General features: G+C 39.2%; 1 protein-coding gene across 1 annotated transcript in view; it reads right to left on the minus strand.

Annotated features, from left to right (window-relative positions):
• Window positions 1-16,707, minus strand: part of ANOS1 (anosmin 1) — a 150,341-nt gene that overhangs the window by 39,405 nt on the left and 94,229 nt on the right. Inside the window, exons 6-8 of the mRNA XM_075428212.1 lie at window positions 13,522-13,651; window positions 3,836-4,038; window positions 961-1,108 (exon numbers count right to left, since the gene is read on the minus strand). Of these exons, the coding sequence (XP_075284327.1) occupies window positions 961-1,108; window positions 3,836-4,038; window positions 13,522-13,651 (481 nt within the window). The remainder of the gene's footprint in view (window positions 1-960; window positions 1,109-3,835; window positions 4,039-13,521; window positions 13,652-16,707) is intronic.

The raw sequence follows: 16,707 nt of genomic DNA on the forward strand, positions 1-16,707 counted from the left end.
ATCCTTTGTCACTATGTTTCCCTCTGCATCCAGTAAAGGATTGAGATTCTCCTTAAACCTCATTTTGTTGCTAATACATTTACAGAAACATTTTTTGTTGCCTTTTATGGCAATAGCCAGATAAAGTTCTAGCTGGGCTTTGGCCCTTCTAATTTTCTCCCTGCATAACCTTATAACATCCTTGCAGTGCTCCTGAGTTGCCTGCCCCTTCTCCCAAAGTTCATAAACTCTTTTTTTTCCCCGAGTTCCAGCCAAAGCTCCCTGTTCAGCCAGGCCGGCCTTCTTCTCCGCTGGCTCATCTTTTGGCGCATGGGGATGGCCTGCTGCTGCGCCTTTAAGACTTCCTCCTTGAAGAGTGTCCAGCCTTCCCGGACTCCTTTGCCCTTCAGGACTGCCTCCCAAGGGACTTTGTCAACCAGGCCCCTAAACAGGCCAAAGTCAGCCCTCTGGAAAGCCAAGGCGGCAGTTCTGCTAACCCCCCTCCTTACTTGTCTGAGAATAGAAAACTCTACCATTTTGTGATTGCTCTGCCCGAGACGGCCTCCAGCCATCACACCACCCATGAGTCCTTCCCTGTTCAAAAACAACAGGTCCAGTGGGGTGCCTTCCCTAGTTGGGTCCCTCACCAGCTGTGTCAGGAATTTATCTTCCACACACTCCAGGAACCTCTTGGACTGTTTCCTATCCACTGTATTGCATTTCCAGAACACATCTGGTAGGTTGAAGTCCCCCGTGAGAATAAGCACTAAACTTCTCCCAGCTGCTTATAGACTATTATTTCATCTGCTTCTTCATCCTGGCTGGGTGGACTCCCACCATGATATCTGCCTTGGCCTTCACCCTGATTCTCACCCATAAATATTCAACCCTACCATAATAATGAGAAATCATTATATAAAACATTCAAATTCCAGATCAAGAAGAGACAAAACATTCCGATGTTTGAATACAATTACTCACTATTATTCCTGGTGTCCTGAGTCGTGCTAAAATGGAGAGAAACCTTAGCACTTTTTAGACGTATCTGACCCCAACGTGTTACTGCCTGCAGTTCTACATTGTAGTTGCTGTTGGGTTGGAGTCCCTCCAGGACCACATAATTTTGGGCCTATAATAGAGGAAAATAAATATACAAAACCATTATAGTATTACTGAAACACAGGCCCTTATTAAAATCAGGCTTGATATCTTAGGCACAAAACTCTTCTGAAATTCAAAAACTCATGTATAAATTTCAACAGAGCAAAATTTCCTTTCTTTAAAAATATATTTTATTGGCCGCTGCTGTTCTGTGTCATTTTAAAAATACTTCTTGATGTTTTCGTAATTTTGGCAATACCTTGGTAAATACAGACACCTATTGTTCAGGCCAAAACTGAAGGGTTTTTTTTATACATAACAAGATCTTTTCTCAGAAAAGAATTTTTTTAGGCACAGAAATTTAAACTTTATATTTCTCAATTCTGTATTAGCAAAGCAATTGAAAACTTTTTCTAGAGACAGCCAGTCTGAAGACAGCTAAAATCCAACATCCAGTAGATTTGTCAGTATCTTCTTTTTTTTTAACTGTTGAAAACAAAAACCAGAAATACCCCCTCATCAGTAAGGACTCTTTTCCTCCATAGAATAAAAAAAAGAAAAGCAGAAATACAGTTTCCATTGTCACAGAAGTGTCTTAAATGGGGAAACACCAGAGTAGGACTATCATTCTCCAGTCAATAATCCATGAATTAAGGCAAGTCCTATGAGATTGCAAAGAAGACACAAGGGTTCTCAGTATTTTTACTTTTCTTGATTTTTTTTAAGTATTTATAAGAAAAATGCCCTTCTAGCCCACACCTCAGATAGAAGACATTACTCCATGTTTTCATTGGAATTCTTTGTGCCTGTGAAGTTTGACAGTCAATCCAGAGAGAAAAAAATAATCAAGTACTGCCATATTTAAAACTTCAGGGATTGTTAAAAGCATTTCATATCAATTACCTATACTTGTTTCATGCTAAGATGAAACAGGACAGATATTTAGAACAGTGACGATAACTTTCGATCAACAGTGTTTATTTCTAAATAGCGTAGAAAAATTATTTGAATATCTACCTGGAACGTTTTCATATGGAAATCATTATAAAATTATTTGGACCAGACTACACCTAAAGGTAAAAACCGGGTAAAAAAAATCTTCAATGATCTTTAAAACATAAGATTTTTCCACATTTTTTTTAAAGGTTTCTGAAGTTTCAATTTGTAGATGGAAGATTTGCTATAATATTCAAAAGACCACTGATTAGCAATAGCCTCAGGAGTGTACTGTGGGGGAAGTCTGAATCTCATTAGCATTGCTATACAGTTTCATGACATGCTGCAGAAGAAAAAGTACAACAAGCCAGGAGTAATAGAAAAGATATTCTAAAAGCTTGCCTTTTCTCTATAATATGCCTTGGCTCTTTTGGATTTCCCCATATTCAAGGTCAGAACTTAGTCCAAATACTGTAACGTTGTATACTGGATATGTTTTAATATAATTATATGTAGGATGTACCCTATGCAAAGTGCCAACACAACATTAGGGACACAGATCACTTTTAAAATTCTCTGCGTTTTGTGATTTAAGGACCAGCTTGTGGAGAGAAAGCTCCCCTGTATGTTTCGGCTGTAGCCTCTGCCATGAAGACCTCTAGCCTATGGCAGCTTTCCTAAGAAACACAAACTTTTCTACCTAGCTCAGTCCAACCCTACTCCTATCTTGCCAAAGTGATTTTTTAAAAGTACCAGGAAGAACTAACTTTCTTTTCCACGCATATTTACTTTTTTTTTTTAAAGGATTTAACAAAAGCAGAAAAAAAGAACCAAGTTGTTTCAGTCCCTGAAATTACTCCATATCGTCTACATTCGCAGGGAAGTTTCCTTGTCCTGCCTGCCCAGCACAGAGCTGGTGGTGGTGGCTCTGCAGCCTCCGGCGCCTGACCACCCGTCAGTTACCATGAGAAGGGATGGGTCCAGCATGTTCCCACTGTGGCATCTCTGCTGTGTCCAGTTTTCTGTAGATGAACTCAGCACACAGCCTTCACTGCCTTTATTTCTCTCAGGGTTTGGTAACTGAGGGACAGAGAGGGAACTATAACCCTCTGGCTGTCATTCATCACAGTGCAAGTGGGCAGCCAGAGTCAAAACACAGCATTAACACAGACATGGGACCGAATTCTCACAATGCCTTTATTAAAAGCATTGAGAATTAAGTTCAGCCTGTTATCTGTAATTGATCTCTATTTCTATTAATTACTTCAAAATACTATGCAATATGCTTAAGGATATTACAACAGATAGTTTTCCAGTAAAGCAATATTTGACACATCACTTAAGAAACTCATAGGAACTTGCTGTTATGGAAATATGTCAGATGTTTGGTACAGCAGCTTATTTAAAGAGTTTTGCATTTTTCTTTTTCCTTGGACCTATATAGACTATTTAATGGTTACTCTGTATGACAGTGTCACAAGTTTTATTTGCACATTGAAAGAACAATGTGACAGGTGATGTTAGGCTTTTCAAATAAAACAAGCACTGCATCTTTAAGAAATACTAATAAAATAAGCCTGAATTTAGAGGACAAACAGCATTTAACTTTCTATTCTTCTCTTCTGCAAAATTGTAGTGTTTACCTGCATTTTGAGGCAGAAGTCTACTTCTTTCCCTGAGTTGGTGACACTACAAATTAAGACCATTACTTTGCCAGCCTACTGAAATCGTTGCAATTTACCACGTATTTTATACTTGCACTCTGTCTTGTGACAGAAATAAGCCATATTTCTGTCCCATTTACTATTTTATTTCTTACCCCATCGGTAATCTTCCTTCTCTTTTTTTTAGCTGGGATTACATATTTACTATATGTCCAGCTCCAGAAGATTTTGTAGTGGTGCACTGGGATATCAGGCTCTTCTGGAAGATCCCAAGTAATCATTACATTTACACTCCCGTCGTTGTTTGCACTGATATTGGCAATTCTGATATTAGATGGAGCTGGTGGAGCAGATGGATCTGGAATTTAAAACAAATAAAAAGATTCTAAAGTAAAGATCATCTTCAGTACGGTAAAGATCATCTTACGTATTTGCCAGGCATATATGAGCTGGATTAAACACTCTCTACACACTGAAGAAAATTCAGGCAAAAATTTTCCGTAAGTGGTACAGCTTCTTGTAAACTCTTGAAATTCAAGCTCTAGTGAAATAAAAATTATGTGTTAGCACATTATTCTGTGTTATTGGTAGTTCACAAACATTATGAAGCAAAATGTACTAGACTATCAGTTTTACTTCTGTCATTCACTACTTTAAACACATAGTGAGTGTAAAACACTCGTGTTCTACTAATGGCGTTGTACAGTTGTAAAAAAATTGTATGGTGAAAACACTGAATATTTTTGCAGTGCTGCCAGACAATTCTCAGATGATAAAATTATGTTTCTACATGTTGAATCTTTCTTCAGAATTCTTGTATTGTTATCCACCACCATAGGACAAAAACGCTTCCTTGGAACAAACATAATTAAGATGTAGTGAAATATGATGCTGCCATAGAAGTCTATAGGGTTTTTTCAGAACAACAAAAAGCAATGAGCTCCCCCTGTGATTTATTTTCTTATTCTGGTTTAATTTCTGGTCAATATCAACTGAGATATTATTTCTTCAGTTGTCTCTGTGCTGACCCTGGAGTCATGAAGGATACCTGGCAGTCACAGGTTCCAATATTGAACCTTTTCCAACATTGAATGTTAGGACCTTCTTGTGGACCTACTATATAATGTCCTGGATCTGAGTAATGTGAATCAATGGAAATTTTGCAACTGAGCTTCTGAAAGTCCAATTTGCTATTTAATAACTCCTACATTTTAATCCTACTTTTTAACTCCTACTTTTTTTTAAATGTGCGTGGTAGCCAAACATTGGTGACAAAATATAAGGAAACTGCAAAAACAGGTTTAAAATAAAAGTAAACAGTGTGACAAAAAAAAAAAAAACAACTTAGAAGTATATCATGCAGAATAAAGGAAATTCATAGGACTTCAGGCATGTTACGAGCCAGGAAAAGACAATCTGATCAAAAAATACCATTTTCACATAACTCTTCAACAAAATGAGACACCACTAATTTGACAGAAATAAAACTGGAGGTGTGCAGAGGGGACACCAGGCATTCATTTACTACGTGGTTCACCTGCATCTTTTTATAATGGTAAATGAGCTGTTAAATGAACTTTCCAGGCATACTAAATTCATCAGATAATCCCTATGACAAACGGCCTCACTGAAAAATTCCATCATTCAGGTCATGCAAACTGACACATTCAGAATTAATAAAGACAGCATTTCCTTATTAAAGATCAGCAGATGTGAAATAATGGCTTATCCCGGTTCTTTAACAGGACTCTTGGTTAAACAACAATGGATGCCCCTGTTTCCTCACACATATAATTCAATCTAAGTTTTGGCCGTAAAAGTTACAAAGCATATGTGAGTGTAAGAATTCTGGAAATTTAACTTAATTTTCATAGTAATGAGAATTCCTTATTTCTTCTCACTTATTTTTTTAACCGTCTTGCAAGCCAGTTCCCTTTATTTTTTTCCAGCTCTGGAGAAGCACTGTTCTTACACTTACTTCCCTCCCTGTGAAGTAGCCAACAGCTCCATCTTGAAGTATACAAAGCTATTTAAATTGGAGAGGATAAATTTAAGAGGTTAATTTAGTGACATGGTTTGTACTGTTCTCTAACAAAACTTTTCATTTACTTCTATCATTTAATAAAATAAGTAGGCACAAAAGGAAATCTAGGTACCATAAACAGAATCATGATTCATAAATCAAAAATCTTTACTAAGTATTCATCATATCTGATTTAAAATGTTAGGCATTTTTTACGTTATATGACAATGTATTACAGCAATAAAACATTTATAACCTGAAGTGCAACATGATCATATTACTGTAGGTGAATTATTCAGGTTATCTCCCAGAAGTACTAGGCATCATGTATTATGTATACATAACATATGGGATAGAATTGAAGTGTTTCACAGAATACATCTTCACAAATGGTCAGATACAAGCAAAACCAATTCTAACCATAAAACATGTTTGTCTTTATTCTGCATCTATAAAAGACTCTGAGAGTCATTAAAAAAAAAAAAATCTAAAATTTGAATGAAATAGCTCTTCTGGACAAAGTGCATTACATGCTTAAAAGTATTGTAAAGTTCTAGTCACCAATTTTTTGCAGGTCTAAAAGCAAATGACCGAATTTATGTTCTTCCTTTTCATATGTTTCTGCCCTCATAGGAATGTAAGACAGTGTGCAATTCTCCTCGTAAAAAGCAAGCGATTGACCAGAAAGCAGCTTTTATATGTCTCAGAATCACAGGAATTATTTTTTTTTAAGGTAACTTCCAACATCCCAGTTTTTCCCAGTAGCATAAGCAGAGAAAGAAAACAGTAAGGAAGAACTATGTGCACAGTGAAACCAATAGATCATTTATTCTGACTTTGACAGCACCGGCATTTCACCTTGTACTTTTTATAACTTATAATAATTGTATTGAAAACTTTACTTTATCAGTAGCATTTCTTCTGTGTTCACTAGCAACAGTCCAGTCAACAGACAAAATGCCGCTCCGTATTTAAAAGAAAACCTAGTAGTGTTTCTCCTTTGCTATGGTAGAATGCAAACACTGTATTAAAAACCATTGGCTAATTACACTTAAGGAACGAAAGAACATGCTCTTAAAAGGAATACACATGTGAAATAATACAGCAATAGCAGAAACATCTTCCTGAGTGCCACCTTTCTTCAAAGTGTCCCTTTTGCAAGCCTCGCAAATGTCATCCACAGAAACGCCTTTGAACAGGAGGAAGAGTGGTGGTGGTAGTAGTAGAAGACAGAAAGGAAGGAGATCTGTGGTTGACAGACATGAAGAGGCGAGATGTTTGAAAGGGCCACATTTTCTAGGAGAGCTTTTTTAAAACTAGTAGACTAAGTTGGAGACAATGATAACCTAGAAGGACATAAGATGTCAGACATGAACAAAACTTAATTTATTACAGTTTTGCATTTAAAAATCTGAAAAAAACCTGTCTCATTGTAGACACACAACAGTAAAACATTTCTCAGATTTAGGGTGTGTTACCTGAAATATGAAGCCACTTAGTGAGCATTTTATACCAGCTGATGATCCATTCCATATTAAGTATTTCAATATCGCTATGTAACTCATTAATCTATTTCTATATATTTCTGTGACACTCATCACTATTACAACTGACAGAACTATCATTTTGTAAGCCAAGAAACCAGGAATATTAATATTTTCTTTCATTTGAAAGGATTGAGTTTCATCAGCAAAACAGGTGAGAAGGAATAGCAACAAGGCAAGATATTGCGATCTCTATTATTAACAGGAAAAACCCCCAAACAAACAAACAACCCCCGCAACCTCTCCAAAGCCCCCCCTCAAAAAAACCAAACCCCCTCTAAAATGCTAAAAGCATGCTCCTCCATAATGCACACCTGCCATTTAGCAGATAACAGATTAGTTGTTTGTTTCTGCTTTTTTTAACCCTTCACTATTCCATTACTGCATGGAAAAGTCATGCTTCTACAAGGTGCTCTGTTACGCTTATGCCTATGCAGACATTAAAAGCAGTATAAAACTTGTGCTGAAACACTTCAAGGTCTAATAACTGGTACTGGATTATAAAGCTTACATACATAAGGTGTTTGTTAACCTGACTATGAAGCTAAACTAGCATTCTGATGACTATAAAGCTAACAGCCATTCCACTGATAGTCTTCATATATCTGTGACCCCTTTGACTGACTGCCGACATGTATAATTCAGATAAATGAACATTAAATTACTGGAATGGAAACTACTGCCAGCTTTCCAAATGTAAAGTTCTGAAATATTATATGCACGAATCTAGCTGAGTGTTAAATCAAATTCTTTGGTTTGCAGAAAAAGTGATGCCAGTTGTAGTTTTCCTTTGCGGTTTATACTACAACTCAAATAAAATAACAGCCATTATATTTATACTAGAATTCGGCACAGACAGCTGTCCCCAAATCCAAAAAATTCTGGTCTCAGCAGCCTGACAAGTAAATCACTTCTCACTGCTAGAAACGATAGCTTCATTAGGTCAAGGCTGAAGCTGCTGTTCCAGCACAGGGACTAAGTACTGCATTTGTCTGGATTGTATCTGGCTTGAGTACACCCAAAGGACTTAAATTCTTGTCTTGCTGGCTACTTAGCCACCACAAGCAAAATTCAGTCTCCAGTCCCGAAAAGGGAGGATCACTTGCTTAAAAAAAAAAAAAAAACAACAAAACACTTAGTTCATCACCATTTCAAAATGTACATCTTCCCAAACTCATATTTTTAAACACAGTGATTGACAATTTATATTTTACAAAATCCTTTCAATCAACAGAATCTGGAAGCGCTTTGCAACCTTAACAAAACAGTATGAGAAAGCTATACACAAGAATCACATCATACGCTGCTGCAATGCATGCACTTTAGCTCTAAATGTGGCAACTGTAATGAAAATAGTAAATGATTTGGAATCTGTGTCAGAGAAGAAAATAATGACTTTGGAACCGGAATTCTCATTCTGAGCTGTAAAAGTGATAGCAAGTTTGACTCCAATTTAAACCCTTTTTATAGAGCTTTTTATTCTGAGTTAAAATGGATCTCCCATTGCTATCTTTTAAACATTAGACCTTCCAACTCTAAAAATCTGCTGAAGCTGCTCTGGAGGCAAGTTTCCAACCATTAAACAATTTCAAGGCATAAGCGGGGGACTGGCTTTGCCCAGTGGAAATGGCACACATAAACCAGCTGTGCAACAGTATAAAAAAATCATTGGTCCCGAAGGAGCAACAGAAAGAATTTTATTGCTGGGAGTGGGTGTCTGTTCTGGTTTTACTAACACTCAGTAATTTATGCATGAAATCACATCCAGCGTGGTACTTATGTGCTGTGAAAACAATGTTGTCTGCTTCCTTTTGCTTGACAATTTATCCCGTGTATGCTAGCAACCGCCTTCATGTTGAAGATAAAAACTTTCAGCAGAGGTGACGGCTTGGGCTCATTGTGTTCATCTCATTGCCTCTTTTTGCCTTGGAACATGGCACAGTATCTAACTACAGACCAGCAAGATAATATACTATATGCAAATTCCTAACACTGATCCCTCTAGTTCACTGCAGTCTCTGTTACTAAGAGTTCATTCTCATCATAAATCATAAATAGCTAGAAAAAAATAGCCTAAAAACTGTTACCCAAATGCAACAAATTAAAAGTTGTATTACTACTACAGAGCAGCCTCTGAACAGTTGCGTTAGGCTATTCAGTGCCCACTTAATGGGAGAAAAGCACAGGTAGCTTTTCATCCAAGAAGACTCATTTATGGGTTGTAGGAACAGTCCTCTACTGTTTCCAGAGAAAATGAAGCAGCTTAGAGAGAGGTAGTCAAAATATGAAGAGGAATATATTTGTTCCTTTGGGGATCAAAAATGTTCTGCCAGGCATCTGTTAGCTTTATTTATTGCTGTTATTGCAAATTGTTGCCACTCAGCTGAAGATGAAAAGGAAAGCACACACTATCTAAAAACCCTGAAAAGTGAAGTGGAAACCACTGTCAAAATAGCAGAAAGTTTTGATCCATTTTAGCTGACAGTACCAATCTGAAAATCCATGTGCAGAGCTCTATTTCCAGGAAAGAACCCACTCTCCTAGGTGCAGTATTCACTTGACCTTCTAGCCACTGTGCTCCAAACAAATAGATGTCATCTAACCTGTGTTTCCTGTAATTTTGGAATTGCATTTGGGCAAAATGAAGCATCACTTCATTCCCTGTGAAGGGCCACGCCAGAAAGGCACATGCAAATCCTTCATTTCCCTTATAAAACAGATATAAAACAGTATAAAAAAGTTCTCTCTGCTTAAGCTCCCAATATTTCATAAATTCTCTCAGCTGTGTCACTTTATTATTTACAGATTAATGCCATAAATGAACACACGGGGCAGTGTAAAACAGCTAATAAACCTTCACCTCAAACATTTGCAGTATAAAAGCATCAAAAGCTGCAGCAGATAAAACCTCAAACAACTAGATGAAGAATGGTAAGCTGGAATGCTTAAATATTTTTCTGTTTTTGACTTTTTCATGGAAAGTAAACTTATGTGGATAATAAGAAGCTCTGTTTAGTGACAGAGAAGTTAATGGAAATTACATACCTCAGAAGACTTCACATTATTTTAAATAAAACAAAATCTTAATTTGCTATGTCTACTCAGAGATCATATTTTTCACATTTGCAAAATACACAGAACAGTATAAAACATATTGTGGTAACCGGACAAAAAGTCTCTCTCCAAGTAGTAATTACAGCACTAATGCTTTTGAATGTTAAAATATTTAGTGACAGAGACTTTGTGGTGCCATACTCCTCCCTAGATTCAGATTATATATCATGTTTGTCCTCCTTAAGAGACAAAACAAACCAAAATAATTTGCTATTCAATAAAATAATTTGCTATTCATTAAAACTTATGAGCAATTGGTAAAAGTTCAGCATCTTGCATGAGAAAATGTCGGGAACTGCTGTCATGTTCCCTGATCAAAGGGTTTATTTTTGAAGAAAACTTCTGTTAAGTCTGACAAAGATAATAATCTTCTCTTGGTCTTGGCACAACAGCACAAGAACTGATGTGAATTTCTGTCCACACTTCACACAACCGTAGCACAGACAGTCAGCAACCTGCCAAAAGTGATGTGCCAAAGTCCGCTTTCCTTTTCCAAACTGGAGGTTAAATGTGCCTGCAGGAGCTCAGCAGGGGTCAGTAGATACTGGCACTCAAAAAAGTGAGGCACATCTGAGCAGCAGTTTTTTGCCTCTCTGCCAGGCAGGGGCCACCACTTCCCACTGAGCTCCAAAGCAGTAATGGAGCGTCTCTCTGACAGTATAACCATTACCGCTGTGAGCGCCTGCTCAGGGACAGGGAGGCTAAGCGATACCGACTGAAGCATACCAGTATCACTCCCAACCTACACCTAGAAGTGTCTTCATGTGAGCCACCTAGCACGTCTACACCTTTCATCTGGCGAACATGGTATCTTTATAACAACCACTGACAACAGCAAAGCCTCTAAAATAGTCAAATAAGCTGCCAGAGTAGGACGATTTTGGCTACAGAGCTGATAGAGAAGCGAACTCCATGCTGTTTGTCTGGCAATTCACGATTCTCTGCCAAGGGCTGGAGTTTAGATTTGAAAATTGTTTTTTCTGAGAGTTATAGAAGCCTTTCGAAAAACGCTGGCTACATTCTTTCTGCCATTAGCAAGATTCTTTTGGTTTATTAGGTAAGAGCATGCAGAGGTACTACTGACTCCCACTGTCCTTGGCACAAAGTCCTAAAAGTGCTCCCCACTTCCACCAGACAGCTGTGAGCAGTACTCAGGGAGAGCAAGTGCTTCATACGTAGCTGCAGAGACCACAGAAAAAGAGGACTCTGGTATCTAGCATGTAATCATTTCAAAACCACAAGCTCCTGAAACACAAATCACTGCCAGCTGGGAGACTGTTCTGAAGAAGTCTCCCTATGTGCTTATCCTGCTCTTACACTGTTCTCCAGAAACCCACTTTTGGCTGGGGTCAGATACTGGGCCGAAGAGACCTTCAGTATGACTTCCCACGGATATTCTTAAATTCATTACCAATGTAGATATTTTGAACAACATACTGCTGTGGCTAGTACACTCAGTAGGGGACATATTTTTTGGGAAGTAATACAAATATTCCCTGAAAATGTCACACTTAAGCCAAAACCTCAATGTTATCATGATATACCTTTACGTAACCGCATTTATAGTGGTTCCAAGCAGAATAGTTGGAAAATCTTTACAAACTCAGTAATACAACTGACAATGACCTGAGTTTAGAAGAAAGCTGGTGCCAGATTCAGCAACAAAGTGCTGTTATCTGCTGAAGTGTTGCTCACAAAGAAAAGCAAAGAGAAAGCTACTGCTGCTCCTGAGTCCTTGTAGTAAGCTCAACACAGCTTGAAGGAACTCTATTTGTGATGACTGAAATGGTATGCTACTTAAGCACAATAAATTCTTAAAATAATACTTCTTTTATACTTGAAAAGGTTTGTGGTCACAGCAGTAATGGGATAGCTATGCCAGCCAAACTTCCTACCACAAATGTGGTTACAGCACCAAAAAATTATTAAGTCTAATGTACACTTACTTAGTAATTAAACCATCCGTACCAGCAAAAGCACTTGATGCCTTTATGACTGCATCTGCATTAAGATTTTTTTCTAGGACTGACTATGGCCAAACAGCAAGATGAAAGTTAGCACAGGAACCCACAGATGGCAACTGTCTGTACTGCAAGATAATTCTATCTGCAGAGAGGAGGAAATGGCGTTCCTCGAAGTATGCATTATACAAGTGTAAAGATTCTGTCACTACTGAAACAAAGACAAGTCTTTCTATTAGAAACTCTACCTCTATCAGTAGAGCGAAGAGTACTGGATCTCATTCCTTGGCGCTGAAGTCAACAAGCACTGTCTGGCTATGCCCACCTTATCGACTGCCTTTAAGAGAGGGTGAGCGCGTCCAGACCACCTGTCTGTCAGAAGTAGCTTCTGGCCCCCGCTAACTCCTATACTACGCCCGAGAGTCACTGGAAAAATTCTGCTTCACATGGGTCAAAGGTGCATCAGGGACAATGCCCGCAGCTTCACAGGATGGGAGATCCGTGTCCAGCTCCCATCCCCCCAGTACCATTTACGGGTATAGAAACAATTTTCAAAGTTATTTTATTACCCAAACCCTTGCAAAACCAGAAATGGCAACAAAAATCCCTACAATACTTTGTGGATTTTCGGGCATGCCTTTCTAATGAACAGAAACATGCTACTTAACATTTATACCCTTTTTATTCTTAAGTCCTTACAATTAGTGCTAGCAAGGGGAAAGTTATATTAAGAGAGCCCACAGTTCCATCAAAACAAATTTTTAGATACAATTATTTAAATGCAATTATTTGGATACAGGCAGCAAAATATTTCAATACTCTGTTAAACATACGGCAGCAACGTATTTCTCATAACTAAAAGGAAAAACAAGAGAAACTTGTTGGAATAACACATTGCAACCACAGTTCCTTCACGTTTCGTGGTCAGGGTCATGTTGCTTGATACCAACCATGCAGAAAATGTTTAAAAGGAGGTTTATTCTTCGAGGCCCCTTACTGATAAAAGAATAATGGCATCTTTAACCTTTGATTCCTTCACCAACTTCAAACAAATCTCACATCATTTGTACAGCCTGTGGCCAAACTATCAATAAACTCACCTGTTAAAAACCTTCTTTCACAAAAGTCGGCAGATCAGGTTGCGCTCCACATGTGAGCGAGCAGAAGGTGAGCACCAGACGTCGCGAATGACAACTAACCTTTTGAGGATCGGAAGTGCTTGCTGGGTGCCGTGAAGCCTCTCGTCCCATGCACGTTCACAGCCGCCACGCGGAACTGGTACCACCTGCTTGCTCGAATGTCTGGCAGCCGAACCCGCTCGTCTGTAGTCTGGTGGGGAAAATGTCGCGTTTACACTCGTTGTTCTGACACGGCTAGTTGTGCTACCATCTCCCACACAGTACCGGTTAGTCAGGCTGAAGGGCAGGGGACACACTCCTTTCATACACACCAGTGTCAGCTGCCTGTACGCAACCACCGCACCTGACTCAGAGCATCACTCAGCACTGCAAAGCGTCTACAGCTGTGAACAAAATCATGCAGCCACCCAAGTTCACACTGCATCGCAGGTCTCTTCTGGAAAAAGCAACCTTTAGGAAACTAGTGAAGTGTTAAATTCACAAAAACAGCTTTCCAGTCATCACAACCTTCACCAGTGTATACGGCCCAGCTGTTCAGTTGTTGACATTTCAGGGAACTCATTGCTCCGGGTCACAGGACTGATTTCTCTGATTCTCAACTCTCAGAGAATCAGGGGTCCAAAATGGCTTCACGAAATCCAGCACTGTGAGAAGCCACCTTTTCTGGTTCACAGGAAACAAAACCATCAAGTAATGAATGTAAGCCTTCTTCAGATCTTTGGCACCAATGTCAAAAAGACACCAACAGGCTTAACTCTTCCCTGCAGACTTTTCTCAGGTCATAGGAGATGACCTCTCGTCCAACAACACCCACTGAGACTGCTAGTGTCATGAGTTCATTTTCCAGCTTCTGTGGGGAGTGCCTTAATTGCTGAAGTACGGCATAAGCATAGGTGCACTCTGAACTCTTTCAGTAGGAGGTGCTTTACACACTCTAATTCCGAGCCCTCCTTTCCTCTACCTTTTTTTCTCCCCTCCTTTAAACTTTTAAAGAGCTATGTTCTGCACAGTTTCTTATTTTTCTTATGGTACAAAGACCAAAACTGAACACAGCCTCCTGGTCACCACTGAATCACTGCCAAGTAAAGAAGATGTAGCATTTTTCTAGAACTCATCAGAAACTCATCCACTTGCTGTGGGTTCTACTTTTGCAATTAGCTCTCAATTATCCAGTTTTCAATTTATCTTAGGATGTCATGTTTATTGCATTTTAATTCTTTAATCAAAACAGCACATGAACCTGAACCAAATGTCCTGTATATGTCTAAATATACTATACAATCATTACTGATTATGATTACTGACCAAACGTGCAAGCTCATTAAAAAAATGTAGTGACAGCAATTTATTTTTACAAGTTCTGTTTTCTACAAATTCAAAAACCCAACTTCTCTGTATGGGATTCAGCAATACTTGCAATGATGCCAAGTAGTTCCCAAAAAAGGCACAGCATAATTTCTGCTTTTTGCTCCCTTTCCAAACTGTGTAAGAAAGTAGCAGCTGCTGACATAACTCAGATAGCCAGAACTTGAGGAAGGTGCTTCAGCTCTCCAGCAATGGTATTTTTCGAGCCTGACAAATAAAATTCCTAGGTGTTATCCTGCACTTAATCTCTTCATTTGGTGAAGCAAAATTTAGGGCAACAGGTATTTCATTTGTGTGCACATGAAAGAAGAGTGTGGCCAACACAATTTAGGGCAACAGGTATTTCATTTGTGTTGCATCAAGAAGAGTGTGGCCAGCAGGACGAGGGAGGTTCTCCTTCCCCTCTACACTGCCCTGGTGAGGCCTCATCTGGAGTACTGTGTCCAGTTCTGGGCTCCCCAGTTCAAGAAGGATGAAGAGCTACTGGAGAGAGTCCAGCGGAGGGCTACAAGGATGGTGAGGGGACTGGAGCATCTCCCCTACGAGGAGAGGTTGAGGGAACTGGGCTTGTTCAGCCTGAAGAAGAGAAGGCTGCGAGGGGACCTTATAAATGCCTACAAATATCTGAAGGGTGGGTGTCAGGAGGATGGGGCCAAGCTCTTTTCAGTGGTGCCCAGTGACAGGACAAGGGGTAATGGGCACAAACTGAGGCACAGGAAGTTCCGTCTGAACATGAGGAGGAACTTCTTCTCTCTGAGGGTGACGGAGCACTGGAACAGGCTGCCCAGGGAGGTTGTGGAGTCTCCTTCTCTGGAGATATTCAAGACCCGCCTGGACAAGGTCCTGTGCAGCCTGCTGTAGGTGACCCTGCTTCGGCGGGGGGGTTGGACTAGATGACCCACAGAGGTCCCTTCCAACCCCTACTATTCTGTGATTCTGTGATTCTGTGATTCTGTGAAAAGGAAAGAGAGCCTTTTTAAACTGCACTATGGACTGCTCTCAGACTGTATGTGTTACAGACTTTGGGCCCCTCACATATTGCAGCTACTCAGAGTCATCTTCCCTTTAGATCACGGTATTGTCGTTTTAGCTTAAGCAGGGGTAACAGTCCTGATGCTTTCATTCTCTCCCTCACCATCTTTCCTTTTTCTAGCTTTTATGTCACCTGTAAAGTGAATCATCTCATCCAAAGATAAAGAAACCTGACAGGGCTGTATCCGCTACTCTATCGAAGGACAGCAGACCTCCCCTACTTCGTGTGAACGCAATCCCACACAAGGTAGGCACTCTCTAAGAACGATTACCAAAGCAAGCCTCTCCTGGGAGATGGAGAAATAAACCTTTAGTGTATGGGACTGGTAGCTAGCTCCAGCAGGGATTTCTCACTGTCGAGAGCCGAAAAATTTTTGGTGACCTTCAGAATCAGAAGCTTATGTGTCTCAGAAACATTAAGTTTCAAAAAAAGAGTAGTTGTCCACAGAGTTTAGACAATTTCAAGGTGAAGCACTAAGGTTTGTCACAATCAACCTAGCAGCAAACACTGCCCCTTCTTTGTTTTAATAAAAGAATAAACTAATATGTAAACATAATTATTCTCTGCCCATATGTATACTTACATATTTTTATATATACACACACACCCACTCATCTGACATACGTTCACACAACACAGACATGCGTTCTTTCTAAAGATAACTGACTTGGCGTATTTGAATTAACTTCATTAATTAACTTAATATGATTAACTATCTAAGTATCCAATGTAAATAGCAATACTATTGTTTTCAGAAAGCATTAGCACCAAACAGAATTGTTAGTCTGTTCATAAGATATACAGTATTCTCATGGGATAGTTCAGCAGGTCCTGTGCAGTTGGTTAAA

The sequence above is a fragment of the Opisthocomus hoazin genome, chromosome 1, assembly GCF_030867145.1.
Source record: "Opisthocomus hoazin isolate bOpiHoa1 chromosome 1, bOpiHoa1.hap1, whole genome shotgun sequence".
In the NCBI taxonomy this organism is placed as follows: domain Eukaryota; kingdom Metazoa; phylum Chordata; class Aves; order Opisthocomiformes; family Opisthocomidae; genus Opisthocomus; species Opisthocomus hoazin.